At 32.6% G+C, this 18,086-nt stretch overlaps 1 protein-coding gene across 4 annotated transcripts in view; it reads right to left on the reverse strand.

Annotated features, from left to right (window-relative positions):
* SEMA3A (semaphorin 3A) overlaps positions 1-18,086 on the reverse strand; it is a 467,315-nt gene that overhangs the window by 126,422 nt on the left and 322,807 nt on the right. For all 4 annotated transcript variants that reach the window (XM_057504463.1, XM_057504465.1, XM_057504464.1 and 1 more), the window contains 2 exons: positions 15,637-15,794; positions 12,573-12,635 (listed from right to left, as the gene is read on the reverse strand). In XM_057504463.1, coding sequence (XP_057360446.1) covers positions 12,573-12,635; positions 15,637-15,794 — 221 coding nt within the window. The remainder of the gene's footprint in view (positions 1-12,572; positions 12,636-15,636; positions 15,795-18,086) is intronic.

Here is an 18,086-nt window from a genome sequence, read left to right on the forward strand (position 1 = left end):
GTCTGTCTGTGCTACAAAGCAGCTAGACCCACCCTGTTGGCCTAAGGCCTGGAATGATCTTGTTCATTTCCCCAATAAATACCCGGTTGGCAGCATGTTGTATTTGTGCCATGCCAGGGGGGCAAGCTCAATATTATTTTGAAGTGAATGTTGATGCAAATAGAAAGGAGAGAAATTTCTTGGGTTTATAGAGTGTGTTAAGACACATGAGATGAGACAAAGAAATTGAATGAAATACTTTCAAAACTGGTTATAAATAGCTTCAAAGGAAACTCATCAACAACAATGTAGGAGGAAACAGTAAATAAATGACCTGGACAGAAAATAACCCAAAACTTGAAAAAGACATTGTTTGTATGGATTGTCCTTTAAACAGAAAACCTGCATAAGGAATATCAGTCCTGTCATTCATTTGCCTTCTTTCTCTAGCTTGTTGCTGCCAAGGTTTTTGAGTGTTCCAAAACAGGATATTCATTTTATTTGGAAGCAGCCTGGACATTCCTCTAAAAAAGAAGGAAGCGTGGCAGAAAAAGGAAACACACTTCACACATTTCCACTCTAGGGAGACAGAAGAAGAGTGTTTCTGACCTTTTCTTGAACCATGACAATTCTTAAAACTCAAAATGTAATGTACTTTTTGGCATTAAACTCCTGCACTGCTTTGCTCCGCATTGGCGGATTTACAATGTAATAAAGAGAATGTAATCAGTTCAAAATGAATTCATTTTTCAAACCTTGATCCTTTTTGGAATTTATGTTGATATACACAGACAAGCTCAGCAACACGTTGGCTTCCTGAGAGTCAGGCAATCATACCGACCTCTTATTTTATGCAAATGTACTCCAGACCAACAGCATTACAAATTGTCAACTTAGCCTAGAAGTAACAGTACAGGCAGTTATAAACGAGTAAACCCCAAGGCCACACCTGAGAAGCAATGATTCATCATCCTTAGTGACAAACCATTTACACTTCTTTTTTTAAAGGTTTCTAGTGCTTTCAGATCAGAAGGATAGGGGAATTACACATAGAGGTATTCACCTGGAAAAAAAAAACAGAAATTGTCTACCCCCAGAAAAAGATATAGGAGCCAAATTCACTGTGATTCAAAAACAAACATTACAAGTATGTAGCACTGATTAGACTGTGTTACGCAGACTTTTCCTGGACGGCTACAAAAATAAAGTCCATCCATCTGTCAAAACAACTGCTCCTTGCATCAAAATTAAAACAGAAATGAGGTGTTTTAACTAACTTCCAATAATTATACTTTCTACAAAAGAATATAATTTACCTCCAATTCCAATTACCTCCTTGCATGTTCTTAAATTATGGATGGAGCAGTGAAATTTTACTCTAAATAAGAGAAAAGAGGAGAGAAGGCTGTGAAGATGAACAATCTCCATTCAAATATAAGCAGTTCATGATTAAATCAAACAGTTTGGTTCACATACAAATCAACCCAAAATGAATGGGTATATACAGTATCACCTCAGGCAAGTGAACATTTATTTTAAAGGAAGAAAAGTCTACATCCCATCAACAGTTTATGTAGAAATATTTTAATGTGTAATCTAGCAGCTGGGAAAGCAAAGGAAGCCTTTTCCTATCATCATGAGTGGATACATTTCTGCATGAAAATCCATTAATAAACCTAATCCCTGAAGTTAAATCTGTTGACTTTCTTTTACTCTGGTCAATTTATTTGGCAAACTAGTTGAATACTAGAATCTTCATGCCCAAGCAGTAATCTGTGAGATTGTTCCTGTCACTTCTTCCTTCTGTTTAAGCTGTTTCATACTTATCTAGCATGATGTTTTGTCTTTAACACTAGGCTATTACAGCTGTGAACAGATCATCCATGATCTTGTCTTCCTAATACTTTAGCACTCACTAAAGGGAGTCAGAAATCTCTTCTTCAAAGAGGTATATTCAATGAAACTAAGGTTTAACTGTGTTCTAATTATAATATTAACCATCTAATGTTCAATTTGTGACCTGGAATTTTTTAACATCCACATTACGAAATACTGAATAGGCTGTTCTGTCCATTTGGGGAGACATTTTTACCTTCACTAGGATTAAGAAGAATGATGGCATAATAAAACCAGTTGATCTTTCCACCTTAATGCTTTGTTTTGTTTGGTTTTCATTGGAGAGAATTTTTTAAAAATACTGATTCAACTAGGACGACAAAGTTGGCATTATTTCATGGCTAGTTAACTATGTAAGCCTATTTATATTAATTGAGCTATATTATCTTTAAACCTATGTAATTGAAAAATAAATTTTCAAGTGGCTTGAATGATGTGATAGAATAAATGAAGACTGCTGCACAAAGCTACCAAATCGCTTTACTTAAACGCCCATTTCAGTTAAGTGTCCTATTTGACTGATTTTTCACCTCTGGACTATTTGTTTTGAAGTTATAGAAATACTTTAAGAGTCTATAAACATTTTCCTTTCAAATTATGTGAAACCTTCAAACTCAGTAAAAAATGATTATACACATAGGCACTATAGACCACAGTATTAGCAAAAGTTTCACAATGTGATTCTCTTCTACTATTTAAAGGAGCTTTGAGCAATTTATTTATTTTTTTAAATTTCTCTTTGAAATTCCATCTGGGCCAGAGAGCTGGTATCTACTTTTTGGCTTACATTTTCTATTATATTGTGCTATCAATTAATTATCCCATATGTACCATTCATTAGAGTTATTTCATTGTAGGTAGCCCCTAACATCTATGTAACAATCTTTCTTCAACTCATATCCAGATGAATGTACACAATTTAAAAATATTATGTGAAACATGTCTAAATATTTTTCCTGCCAAATTAGGAGAATTATTAGTAGTCAAAATTCTTATTCTGATTTCAATAATTATACTGTTGCTTCCAATTTTATGCAAGATGTTGAATACTTAGTGCTCACGACCTAAATCAACTAAGTCAATAATTTACACCAAGTAAGAAGAATTATAATGTAAAGAGATTTATTGTGGATAGAACTAACTAAAAAATTTAATTCTATCATATGTGAACTTATCATAATAGAATCTAATACTCAAAAAAGAGAAATATGCTGCATCTTAATTGTATATGAGATGTAGCCTTGAGAAAGTAGAAACAAAAACAAAATTGAGATTTTAAAAGGAATGGTTGATTTTTTTCTCTACCTATTGCCTCATCTAATGTCAAAAGTACAAAATTTTTTGGTTAGTCCTTAATGTCCAAAGTACTAAAATGTTGTTATATAATTAATAATATAAAATGTTCTCTTACTGTATCTTCTAATAAATGGAGACTGCTTAGCCCTTTATAATAATTCATATAAAATACATAATCCTTATGTGCAATGTCTATGGATACACACACACACATATATATGTGTATGTAAATATACATGTACTATATACACATATATTTTAATTCTAGAAATAATTTCTGAATATAATTAAAATGTGAAACTTTGGAATTTTGAAATTTGTTGAATATTTAATGAATGTCACTATTAGTAAGTGTTAATATATTATATTATTATAATACACAAAAGTATTACATTTATATATTTAATATGTAATATAAATATTTAACATTAATATCAATAATTAAAGAATATTTATTTATTCTAAGGTAGGTATTTATATTTGAAGAAGTATTCTCAAAGAATTTAAGAAAAACATATAGAGAAAAGGTAATGAAATCATAATGATAAAATAGAACGAGCATGGTGTTAGCTACTTATAGTAATCTGATGCTTTAAAAGTCAGTCAGTCATACATGGGTTAAAATTAGGCAGGCATCATTTTCTATCTGCTGTATGACTATTGGAAAGTTGCTTAAGATCTGTGAGCCTTAATCTCCCCAACTAAAACTGGGATTAATAATATACTCTGTAAAGTACTTAGCAGAATGCCTAGAATTTATTAACCAATCAGTAACTGGTAATTTTGTTCTTAAAATAATTAAATTCTCTGTTTATTTGGTTTGAATATTTCTATGTCTGCTTAATTCTCACATCATTCTACTATGCCATGACCTGAGCAATAACTACTATGAATTTTTTGTTCCTTTCAAGGATAGTTAATATAATTTGAGCCCATATTTGGTGCTAAGGGGAGGTAGATTTAATAAAATGGGTTTTGAATATTAATCTGCACCCATTTCTACGACAAAGGGAAATTATATTTTGGTCATTCAAATTTTCATGAAATTCAAGTCCTCCAAGAATAGAGGACTACAAATTATAATCACTCTCATTATCTAAGCAGTAGATGGAATGAATCACTCTCAAACAGCAAATACCTCAATTGCTTCTCAATAGTTGTACTATGTCAATTTAGATAAGCTAGCACTAACATTTCTGGAAATTATTTTCCCTGTAATTAGTTAAGACTGGCCATAAAAAAAAATCTTCATGAAATCTGGGAGGCAGAAGTTAAGTTGCAACCGTAATATTTCCAAGGTTGTTTTGACCTGCTGGCTACCTTGTTAGCATGGGGCGGCACCTGGACCTGCGGGTCCTCCAGTTAACTGTCTTATTCTTAAGCTTCTACAACACTTGGTCCTCTTTGTGCAGCCCCATGGCAAAAGGTACCAACTTCTTCTGTAGGTCATGCAAATCACTGAAGTTGGGGACAGTGAAAGACAGACACTGGTCCTAGTTTGTTCTCATGGGTCCCAGTTTTTCCTTGCTCTTCCCATTTTTTATAGCCAGCTTTTCTTCTCTAATGATAACCCTGATGATCTACAGCAACTTCAGGCCCACTAGTTTCAGAAACAATATGCTTCCAGAGACTTCTCCACCAACTCCCAAAACTGTTTATAAGGTCTAATCCATATAGTGAAATCCTTTTCCATACCAATCATACAGGTTCTGGTCTCTTTTCAAACCCTAACTACTTAAAGGGTATATCTTGCTACCACAGAATAACTCCTTATGATATCTAATATAAGAGGAAAATGGATCTGACCCATTTAAAAAGAAAAACACAGGATGTTAGTTGTTAATTTTCTTCCTAAATGTGAAAGATTACACCTTTTTAAATGCATATTAAGTTTTAGAACCAATAAATTATATTAATTTTGGTATAATTTCAAACAATACTAAAAAATCTTTCAGTTCACACACATGCACACACAAGTATGTATGCATGTAGTCTATATTTAATAACTTGCATAGCATATAAAGTCAATATGTTTAGTTATTTAGCACTTAATTTGAATATAAGAATCTTCAAGAATGGTCTGCTCTGAACACGTAAAAGTTAAAAAAATTAAGATTCTCAGTCTGCTGAAAGTGTCAAATTTTTAGAGATGCCGTAATTTTGTATCCTGTTTTCCTTACCACCCTTAAAAATGAAGTAAACATATAAAAAGTAAATGATATAAATAGAACTTTAGGAAAGTATTGTGATGTCCTATGGAGATAAGGGTAATTTTTTTATTGCTATCTTATTGAATCTAGTTAAAGAAAAAGTCAAAAGTTGACCACAGCATATTTCTTTGAAAGAGAAACTAAGAAAATATTCCTAGAGTTCATGTTAAATCTATGATACAATAGTCAGTGTACCCTCAGAAATGAGTAAAAATGTCATTCATAAAGATCACCAAATACATAAAGAAGCAAAATATTAATGACTAATAGAAACTACCTGTCACTTAGACTTGGAACAACCTGCTGACTGTGGGAGTCAGGAGACAATGACCAAAACCCATTTCCTAGAGGAACTGTCCAAATCATTCTCATGAACCTTACAGAGTATAAAATGCTTACTGTGCTCTAAAAGTATTCACAATGATACACAGGTGAAATACGGTACCCAATCAAATCTAAACAATAATTGGTCAACCAGGGCCAAATATTTGAATTTCATTTCAGCCATTTAAGGATACAATCAAAATTTCCAATAAAAAGGAACACAACTCAAGAATCCCAAACCCTCTGAAAGTATTTACTATATAATGTGTCCATTACAAGTTCTAGCCTTATTTTGCAAATATAACCTTAAAATACATTTAATTTTAATCCTGAATCTAAAAGATTTCCAGAAAAACTAAGTTCATATATATATGAGACTTGGTCCATGCAATTCAAACACAATAGCTGACACTTACTTGCTGTAAGAGTAAAACATATTAACTCAAAACATGAATAAAACCTAGCTTCAAAAATGACTTTAACAGCTAGTCTTCAATTCTCATGTTTCTCCTAAGATACAAGATTGGTTCATCTAATTGCTTTGAAAAGAAATGGGTATCTTATAGCCAAATATGAGTTTTATAAAAGAGTTAATAAAAGTTATGGACTTGGAACGATACTGGTATATATGGTAAGCTCTCAATAAGTCTTAGCTGCTATTACTATTATTATTATCACTTCTGAATGCTGAATTTAAACTGTAATAATCTACTCTGTTTACCTGATATTTACCCACAAGCAGAAATAAACATACACATGAAAATCTATCTCATTTCTGTGACATTTAATAAGAAAAAGTTCACTCCCTTGCATCAAAATTCAGTTGTCTGAACACATGAAGTGTTATCAAATTTCATCATGTGAATCATATTTTAATAGTGAATAAACAAACCATAATTTTTCATTTGTAAGATTATCTAGAATGCCCACAAAAATTATAATCAATATCGTGAAGAACTGTGAACGATCTGTGATTTAACCCTATTATAAGATAACAAGTTACCCTGACAAGAGTTTCATGCATGTTGGCAGAAGATAGGTGATTGGGTCAGAGATAAAAGACTTTATTACTGACAGAAATAATAGTAGTCAGAGTAACAGCATTTTTTGTGCCAGCTCCCCAAGCTCTAATGCCCACTGGGCAGTGAGAGGAAGACCAGGTAACACCTGCCTACAAAGTGAGTTTCATTATAGGAGGGGAACCCCAGGTTAAGGGGACCTGAATGTTTTATAACAGTCATAAGCATGCTGGCCATTACATCTTGAGAGAGATGTTATGCTCACTGTACTGGACAGCAGGCCTACTTGACCTTTGCTCCAAGGAAGACACCATCTATACTTTTCAAGGCAGTCTGCAAACCAGCCTCTTGCTTAAGAGGGAGAAATAACCTTTCAAGTCTCTGCAATGAACAAATATCTTTAAAAATTATCTGCAAAACAGGCAGTGCCTCTGTTCATTAGATGTGCAAAGGTGTGACAGACCCATGAAAAATTATCCCCCAGCAATTACAGATCACAGTTTTGAGACTTAATGGAACTTTATGATTTTTGTAGCATTAGGAGATAATTCTAGCTATCCATTTTAATAAGTCTTCATGTCCCTTAAATAAAACTTAAAAAATTTAAGTTGATATCAACTTTAACCCTTGGAAAAGCAAATGAAATTCAAGGACTAAGATGCATTTTGTACTGTACTTCAACTTAAGATGTGTGTGCGGCTTCAAATTCTCAATGGCATTCACTTGGCAAAAGTTAGTGTTGTTGAGGTCCTGCAATTGAGCCATGAAAATCTGATAGACATGTTATTAAAAATGAATAACTAAGGGTAAAATTATAAAAATAAATCCCTCAAGAACTGCAAAAATGTCCCAAATTTCAGGTGCATGACACTACACTTTGAAATGTATCCAATAACAGCAATGTTATGAGAAGCTGCTTTTTTTTGGTTCATCTCAGATGGTTGAAATTTTTATTTCTAACGATGCTCAAAATATTTCTAACAGTCATACGGTTGCCATTTGGTTTTATTGAAACAGTGCAAAAAGAGATGGTTTAGTAGGATAAACAAAGAAGATTCAGAGAGCTATTGATTCAAAACAGATTCTTTTACCAGCTTAGCATGTATTCCGTTTTCAATTGCAAAACAGGGTCAAGGAAGTTAATCCCTCAATAGAAATGTTATTGTGGATAGCAAAGTGGATTTTAAGCACCAGAAAAAAATATCGAAAAATGAAACTAAGGTTGGTAATAGCAGTCTTAATAGAGATATTTGGTTTGCATTTATCTCATTCAGGGGCTCTGTCCAAAAGTATCATATATTACGTAATTTTTTTCAAATTACAACTCTCAACTAACAGCAATGAAAAAGTTCATGACATCTCATTCCTCCAATATAGAAATGTGCTAATATAAAAGTTTAAAACCTACAACACCAAAAAAGGAAGGCATATTAGCATATATCCTGGACATTCACTTGTACAAGAGGAAAAATAATTTTAATAAATTTAGATTTTTCATAAATGTCATTATCAGCAGCCCAAGATACATCTGTATCCTCCCTCTCAAACTCTCTCTCTCCCCATATATATATATATATATATATGGAGATACATTTATATAACATACCATATATATGGATATATTATAACATATATATATATATGGAGAGAGAGAGAATATAAATGTGCCTTGGGATGGAGATTACTTCTTTCCACAAAGTCCATCTTTGTGGAATGGCTGCTTGAATTGCAGCTGCTGATTTAACATATGTGTTTGATGTAGAACTGAGCCATGAGAAATGATGGTTTATACCTTTCCAGCTGACGTAGAGAATGGGGAAAGTGTTCAGTTTTCTGTATGATGCTACACTCATTGACACAGGAAGTACATAGGATCAATCCAGTGGTATATCTTGACTTCCCAGGTGGCTGTGTCATCTCTACTGTCTTACGCAGACTTAAAAATGACCCACTCTTAAGATATATAATGTCAGCCAGTGTCTTGCCCCACTGTTCCTACTGTATTTTTACATCTGAATCTAATACCAAGAAGACAGCACTTCCTCCAAGACAGTTTATTTAAAGAAGTTTTATTTCCAGAGGATTTTTTGAGAAAACACTAAAATCGGAGGGAAATGGTAAATTCAGGTTTGAGAAATCACAGGGGGCACTCAAAGAGGTCGTCAGTTTACTTTTCTATAAACGTTCAGGTCGGTTCCTATTTCCGTTACAATTCTATCTTGGAGCCCTGATGGCTGCAAAAACCTCTCAAGTCTCATTCTTGTGGTTTCCATCACCACAAGAGTGCTGTGAAAGGAATTACTGTCCATGTGTCCCAGCTGACTAGTATTTACTCAAGATACAGCACAGAATTTCCATCAAACTGTCCATGGGCCACCTCAAAAATCATGTGTTGAGTGGAAACTTTGAAAAATTCTTTACCCTTCATCTTTCTTTCTTAATGATCATAGGAAATTATTGGTAAAATGCTAATGCTACTTATATTTTTATGTTTATCAAGGGAAAAATGTTACAAATCCCAGGAAGTTAACTAATTGCTCTTTTCTAAAATCAATATATATTAAGAAATGGAAGAAAAGGACTGTATATTAAAGTACAAAAATACCAATAAGTAAATGTATCCTGCTGAAATGAAATATAGAGACCGAGGTACATAAATGAAGTTAACTGAAGGGTAAAAAAAAATTTTAATACAATGCATTCCAAGGCACAGAAATATATTTTGAATAATAGGTTAATGAAAAGCAATATTAAAGGAATAAGATGGGTTCCCAGAAAAATTGTATGAAATATATTTTTCTATTTGAATATATTTTAGTGTCTGATATTTAGTATTTTTGTGTTTTCATTAAACAAGGGTAAACAAAAATAAATCAAAATCCACAATAATCAAACTGATTTAATGCAGAACACAAAGGAATAACCAAAGCAAAACATTTTACCAGGTTATATTAATTAGTTGACTTTTGAAAAGATTAGTATGGTTAATAGTGCCATACCATTAACCTTTCAACAATTTACATATCTCAATGCACACATAATTGCCTATCTCTACTATAATGTAAGGGACATGATTTATAAGTTTTCCAAATCTTTATTACAAAGTGCTGCAAAATGATTGGATGCCCTCTATCAGACTTAGCAAAAGCTGTGTGTCATCGCTCCTCCTAATTTAGTTCTATAGAACACATAAGCATTTCATTATACCTGGAAAATATGATTAAGTTGCTCTTCGTAGAGATGAAACCTCTGACATCATATTTAGGGTTACCCATAGGTCACTGGTATCATGACTTTACTACAGCTGCTCAACTAACTGTATCTGGACTAATTCCTCAGAGGAAGAGAGAAGATGAGAGGAGAGACGTAAAAGATAAGGGAAATGCACTGAAGTGAATTTTGGAAACCATGAATATAAGAAAATGTCTGCTATCTTACCAAAGGAATGAGCTGATTCAGTCATCAAATCAAATACGCTCAGTTCCTGGCTTCAGTGCTTATTATAAAATCCAGGTAATTTGTCAGATAAGTATGCTTATTATCTTCAATTCTCAAATGAATTGAATTCCAAACAGTGCAATACTACAATGGTCAAAGAGGACTAAATGATTTACATCATTAAAGAGAACTAAATTAATTTCATTCATGATGTTTTCAGTTAGAAATTGTCTAAGCAACTCTATGACATAGACCAATAATGACAATAGCTAATAGTTTTATAGTACATTACAGTCTATGTAATAATTTCACTTGGGATTGAGTCTTTCAGGAATGCTGTGAACTGGTTATAATTATACCCACAGCCTTGATGAGACCAAAATAGGGAAGGTATTATTCAAATACCTATTGTTTATTATCTGTATTAAGATGCAAATTCAAATCCATGTATGTCACACAACAGCAAAAACTCATCAGTAGCTCAGAAATTTTTATCTCAACTTACAGCATAGTACTTGGAATGTTTCAAAAATTTTTGAATGAAAAGATTCTGAATGACTATTCTGAATCATTATATTTCCAATCAAGAAAATGAGGGTAATGATATTTACCTCAAAGTTATTGCTAAAACTACATTTACAAAATACTATTTAAATATCATAGTACTTGACACAGGGAAGAGTCTCAAGAATTATGTTTCCGTGTATTCACCTGTTAAGCTTTAAAAGAAAAGGAAAGAGTCTGTGTTTTTAAAGATCACTGATGTATACAGGTAAAGTGTCCATTTCTATCCATCCTTAGCTACCATCACATTGAAATTTTTTAACATATTAGTTAATGGTAAGTAAATACGGCATTTTGATGTTAATCAACTTTTGTATCTGTTATATTTTTTGCCTCACAGTTTTGAAGTATTCTCTACATTTAAATAATTTTCACAAAATCTATTAAACTTGTTTCTCACAATTGTAAAATATGTAATGTCCCACTTAATGGATAAAATACCATTATCTTACCCAAATACAATTAATGAGTCAGTGGGGTGTGAACATAAATTTCTTGACTTCTCTGGATTCCTATTTCCTTGTTTTTCTATTTATTAATTCTCCAACAGTCCCACCATATGTACCAATTTTGGATAGTATAAAATTTGATAGAACACACTTTTATTTTGTCCACTTTCACATAACTAGAGAAATGATTACCATACAATGAAGATGTAATGTGACTTACAACCACTATATTTAAAAAGAAGTTTTCAAAGATGAAAAGTTTCTTGTTTGCTGATGTGTAAGGATTGCCAAGGATGGGGAATACCTGTGCCTTCCTCCTTTGGTTACCTTCCTCCATCTGTAGCTAAGATTGCTACCAGACGGAGGTGTTCCTTTTCCATGAACTCAGATTCCTCCTCTAAGCCTCTCTAAAGATATACATCATCTTAGGCAGCTGCTACCAATCAATCAAGTCGTCCCGTAAAAATCACTATACTCTATATACATGTATACAGGCTGATTTATGTCTTCAGGCATATAGGATAAATGTCTTCTAAATGCCAATACACAGAAAAATCTTATGAATTTATTTCTTTGTGTTTTAGAAATCTAAAAATGTCTGAGAAAACAAAATAATACGATTCAAATTTCTAAATTCTATGATTCATTTAAATTTATTGATTTAAATGATTATAACTGCCTTTCATGATCTGTGTGGATACTTGGCTATACATCAAACCAGTGGCCCTCTTAATTTTACTGAAAGGTTTATCTCAGGAAAAATGGCCTCTAACATTTTACAATGGTAAAACCATTTTAAGGATTCCTTACCATTCTTCCTTTGTTCCACAGTACCCAGGACAATGCCTGTTACAGAGTTATTTTTCAATCCATATTTATTTAAGAAATAAGTATGTGGAAGGAAGGAATAAATAAGGAAGGAAGGAAAGGAGGGAGGGAAAAAAGAAGGTAAGAAGGAAGCAGAAAGGAGAGAAAAAGAATAGGAATGGGATGGAAAGGAGAGGTAATTTAATCATGACGACTCAGAAGTAGAAAACTTTCACATCATTCAAAAGAAATTCAAGAGGAATTAACACATGAAAACTAATCTGTACAAAGAAGTTCACTTATTGAATATTACATTTTGTTTATCTTTTGGATATATATATGTAAATTATCAAAGGAAACATATTTTTGCTCTTTTAGGCATGTTACTATTTTCACCTACTTCCTTTACTTAAAATGTTTTACATAATGATGTCAATATCCAAAATTAACTAATAATTTTAGTTAATTATTAGTGAGAGTGATTAAGTCCACAAGTAAAGCATATTTTTTAATATAATACTGAACTAAAATAATAAGGGTGATAAATTATTAATGCAATTACTAAAATAATTTAAAAGTCTGATATTTACCAAGATATCTTTGCCAGCCCACTTGCATTCGTCTCGTCTGGTGTAAGATACTGGCCACACAATCTACGGGCAGAGAAGAAACATTACTTTATGCCAATTAAGTTCTCTAAGAGAGCCAACATTATAATCTGTTAGAAAAGTTGGGGCAACTTAAAGGAAGTTACATGGAGCGCTGTGTGAACCGTTCAGTTTAGACCTCATAGTGGTATCAGCTAATTAGTATGAGCTTAAATCATTCACTCTCTGTCCACCCATTGGGCTTTGTTGTATACGAAAGATGAGCAACTCAGAATCCATGTGGTCAAGAACTAAGCAGATCATCTTAGGAGGATGTTGGAATCTCGTAATGAGAGGCAGAAATAGGCATAAAATGTAGCTTACATTCTTCTAAATCAATTGGTCTTTATCATAAAGTAGTGATTTATCATAAATTAGTGGGAAGAACTAAGCAGATCATCTTAGGAGGATGTTGGAATCTCGTAATGAGAGGCAGAAATAGGCATAAAATGTAGCTTACATTCTTCTAAATCAATTGGTCTTTATCATAAAGTAGTGATTTATCATAAATTAGTGGGAAGAACTAAGCAGATCATCTTAGGAGGATGTTGGAATCTAGTAACGAGAGGCAGAAATAGGCATAAAATGTAGCTTACATTCTTCTAAATCAATTGGTCTTTATCATAAAATAGTGATTTTTGAAATTTTAACACTGGGTGCTCTGGATCCATTTCCCTGATACAAATTTCAACACAACATGCTAGAATGAGCAACTGATAGAGTTAGAAAAAAGTGTCTTAGAAAGGAACTTTTTTTTTTTTGGACAGGGAAAATAGGTCAGATTAGCCTTGTACACTTCTGAGAGATAAAGGAGGAAATAAAGAAGCAAACTGCTCTAAAAAGAAAAAAAAAATCACCCTCTCCACTGTGGTTAAAAAACATAAGATTTAACTGAGAAAGAATTGTGTTTTCATTCCAATACTTGAACATCATTCTTCCAAAGGTTCCTACATTGTATGAGCACAGTGACAGTGGTAGAGAACCGAAGGCGGTACTGTGGCTTGGAGGACTGTGCCTGCTTTCCCTCAATAATGCAAATAGCCCTCATCCAAATTCTGATATAAAATTTTACAGTTTCCCTGAGCAATTCCAATGACTCCTCTCTGTATTGGGGCAGAACAATTTAATTGTTTTTTTTTATTCATCTTTTTCTTCTGATAACATCAGCTAATTTCATGAGAAAAAAAATGTCACATGTAAAAGAGAAACCCAGAGATGGTGGCAGATAATCATTCATGTCTGCTAGAAAGCTTTTAGTTTCAAAATGGCTGATTATCATTTATTTGGGAACCTCTAGGTAATTCAATATGGGCAAAGACTGTGATATTTAATCTAGGGAATTAAAAAGCAAAATACAATACATTTATAAACAAGAATTTACGCTATATTGAAATTCCCTATGATGACATAACAAATGCACTTCCATTCAATGTCACAATTATAAAACCCCTAAAATTTTGGATGTGCACTCATTTTTACCACTTGAAGATCTTAATTTATGTATTCTTTTCTTTTGCATGTGCTTTTCATGTATGTGTGTACTTATTATTTGACTTGTTTCACAAGGTTTTTACAAAGTCATCACATAATAAAAATCTCTAGGAAGAGCGAACGTATGTCCTTACAATTAACATTACCATGACTCTTGAATCACTGGAGGGACTGCTGGGCAGTTCTGTTCCACAAGTCCCATGGCTCTATCTTTACATTGCCTGTGGGAAGGCCAAGTGATCTATTCTTATTTAAAGTTCACAATGGTGGAGGATCAAATATATAAATTTCCTCTGAGACACAATAATAATATGGAGCAGACCTAAGGTTTATTTACTTTCATACAAATCTTTCCAGCTAGATTGTGTGAAAATCATAGGTTATTAAAACATACAGTTTTTTATTTCAAGGAGGCAGGTTGTTTTTTCATAGTTTTCTAGCTATTTCTTGTTGGTATTGAGACAGTATGGGCCTCATTTTGTGATTTCTCTCTAATGTTAACAATAAGTCAATGGAATGAATATACATAAGTGTGTGTATGTATATATATTTAATTGTCTTGTCCATGAAAAAGAATTCCTAACTTTTTGGTTAAATTTGTTAATCTGTTAATATTTTTTCTTCTTTACTCAAAAATTTCTCAGTTAACTAATGCGTAAACTTATCCTCACATTCAAAATGCTTCATTACCTATTTTATATTTTTCCATCTTTATGTTTTTATGCTTCTACACATGGTAACCCCTCTCATTCATTATTTAATAAGCATTTATGCTTAAAGAGACTACACACTATTACCAAGTGCAGAAATGACCACATTTGCAAAAACATGACACTGAAAATTGATCTCCCAGATCAGGGTTTGACAAACTTCTGTTTAAAAGTCCAGATAGTAAATATATTAGGCTTTGTGAACGAGATGATCTCTATCACTACTCAACTCCGCCGTTGTTGACTGAAAACACAGACGACAAATAAATGAATGATAGTGTCTGTGTTCCAATAAACTTCACTTATAAACACAGGTGATACACCAGTTTAGGCATATGTATGATGACTGATGAATTCTGCATTTGCTGGCAATGTTGAGAGATGTATATATTATATATATGTATATATTATATATGTATAAAATACATACACACACATATATACACAGTACCTGAAATCAATTATGATATACTTCTATAATGGTCCAGCTATTTACTTTTTTACAGGAAAAATTGTACAACTATGGAAGGATAAGCTGAAGTTTCATAGTTTTCATATGTTTATATATTTCATGCATATTTTCATATATTTCATATAAAGGTCATTAAAAATACTATGGTTTCTTCCTTGATGATTTTTATGGGTTACTATATTCTTTGATTTATTCAAATCAATGAATTATTTTTATTTGCATCTGAAAAGATAAAATACACAGTTTTTACAGTTGTCACGCTGCTAAATAGAGGACTCTACATAACTTGAGATGTCTCAAAAGAACTACAGTGCATATGTTAGAATAAGGATACCTTTTGAAAATCCTTGATATTAACCAGGTTGAATGAAAATATGTGATCCTTTGCTCCAACGTACAGTCTACTCCGTTCTTCATCCAAAAGGAAGGTATGATAACTGGAGCTGTTGGCCAAGCCACTGAAAGTGATCACATTGTTGGATTCCAACATCTCTGCAAGGTAACAAAGTGAGACACTGAGTGTTAATGTGAGATCCTCTATTAGCACAGACTCTTGGTACATAGTAATCCAACTGCTGCCTGCTGTGGTTACCGTCAGTGGTTATTCCTCATGGTACTAAGAAATTTATAAGAACCAATTTTTTTTCACATTTCATTGAAATGAGTTATACTCATATTTACCAATATCATACTCAAGACCACACACTCCTACGGAGAGAAGGAGAGAAATGTCTTGTCTATACAACTGGTCTGGTGGAATCTCTTTGCCCTGCAGTGATAGATTGGAAAAGCTGGCAGTATTTATAAAACGTCTTTAACTTCACAAAAACTTGCTGAAGTGGTTTAATTTGCTCCAAGTCATTAGCTATAAAGATAAGCATAAGGGCAAACAGAAAACAGGGGTAGTGTGGGGCAAACACTGTTTAACTAACTAGCTGGTTTGAGGCCTCTTTAGTTACAATTACTATTACATAGAGATATTGATCAATGGGAAGGTCATCTAAGAGACAAAAGGATGGATTCTAATTGGAAATGCCCATAAATTACCAAGGGAATCTAAGCACCAAGTACTTACAGGAAGACAATAACGACAGCTACATAGCTACAGAACGTAGAGTCATCCATTTATAAGAAAGAACACAATCACCCCTCAGTGGTGTACAAACTAGAATGAGTTCCTTAGGCTACCTGGGCCTCAGATTCTGGAAGATACAGTTAAATAATGTATCTTCTAAGAGATACTGGGAAAGTGAAATTACCTAATTCATGTAAAATACATAGAACCACAGTTTGTATAGTAAGCACTCAAATTAAAGATCACCTGTTTGTGTAAGTAGATGTTAAATATTAGTATTTCAATCTTCTTGAAAAAAAATTGGAAATTAAGGTCCAGATGGAGCAGACTGAAAAAACAAACTTTTCCATCTATCTTACCAAGTGTGCTAATTTGTTAACATCAGTAATTTTGAATGGCAAGGGGATAAATAAGAAAAGCAATATACTCTTTGATTTACATTAATATTAAATGTAATGGTCATTTTAAGAATAGTGAAATATTCTTTTTGTCAATTTCTGCATCTTGAATTTTAAATAATAAACATAATGACCTTCTCTATCATAATATCAAAGGACAAAAATATTTATCCAAATGAAAAACATGTTACAGGTTGAATTTTGTAAAATTTAGTTCAGAGAGAACTACTGGTACAGACAACTTAGAGAAAGAAGTCTTTAGTGGTTTATGTATGAAATCACTCTAGAAATCAACTGCACTTTGAAAAATGTTACTGCTGGGTCATTTCACTAAACAAAAAAAATTCTTGGAATATGGGTTAGCAGCTGTATTCTACTGCTTTCAGATGTACTTAATTTTGTCTCATTTCTTTTGGTCCAATTTCTTTAGATATTCCTATCAGGGACTTTTTACATTGCTTTTTAACTAAAACAGGAGTCTTTTTCAGACCCTCATGGCAGTGAGTCATGGCGAATTCTAGATTGCTTAGGTTATATCACCACTTACCAGGGTGAAAATACCTAGGTTAAAATTAGAGGCCCATTCTCAAAATCTAGAGCTTACATTCTTTAATATTGTTTTATTTAAATTTATGATTTTGTTTTTCCTATATGTATTAAATAACTTCAACTTTGACTCTACTCCTTCAGATTTTAAGTATTTACTTTTCAGTTTCTGTTATGTAAAATTTACCAGACATAAACTGGCCTTGGAACTAAAAATTATATTCAGTAACATGAGATATTTAATATTCCACTACATCTTGTCTATGTTCATATTCAAACAACAAATGGTATTTTAAAGAACAACCTAAATTTCTATAGAATCAATTTGACTATTATGAATCTGAGTAGATCAAAGCATGTAAAGGCACTAAGTCTTTTTGGGTAGTATTCAGTTTTTCTCTGGTTGATAAATTACTTCAACTTCTACATGCTGTGCCAACCATACAGAGAAGTAAACGTAGGATTGTAATCAAAAGTGCCATAGCAGACAAGCATGCCTTAGTGAATTGAATGAAAGGTGATTAAACAAAACATTCTGTTTATTCCAGATTTACCAAATGATTTGGTGTTTCTATGATTTGCTTAGTGCCAAAATAAAAGATGTACTGATCATAAAGCAAAGCAAAGTTTGTATTCAGTAACTGCTAATGGTATCACCATTTTTATGATACAATAATATTAGAGAATGTAGACAGTAAGCGTAAGTATATAGCTGTTCTAAAAGGGAAAATCAATTCACAAATTTCAAGCAACAGTGTGGTAAGC

Source organism: Manis pentadactyla, chromosome 7, assembly GCF_030020395.1.
Source record: "Manis pentadactyla isolate mManPen7 chromosome 7, mManPen7.hap1, whole genome shotgun sequence".
NCBI classification, from domain to species: Eukaryota; Metazoa; Chordata; class Mammalia; order Pholidota; family Manidae; genus Manis; species Manis pentadactyla.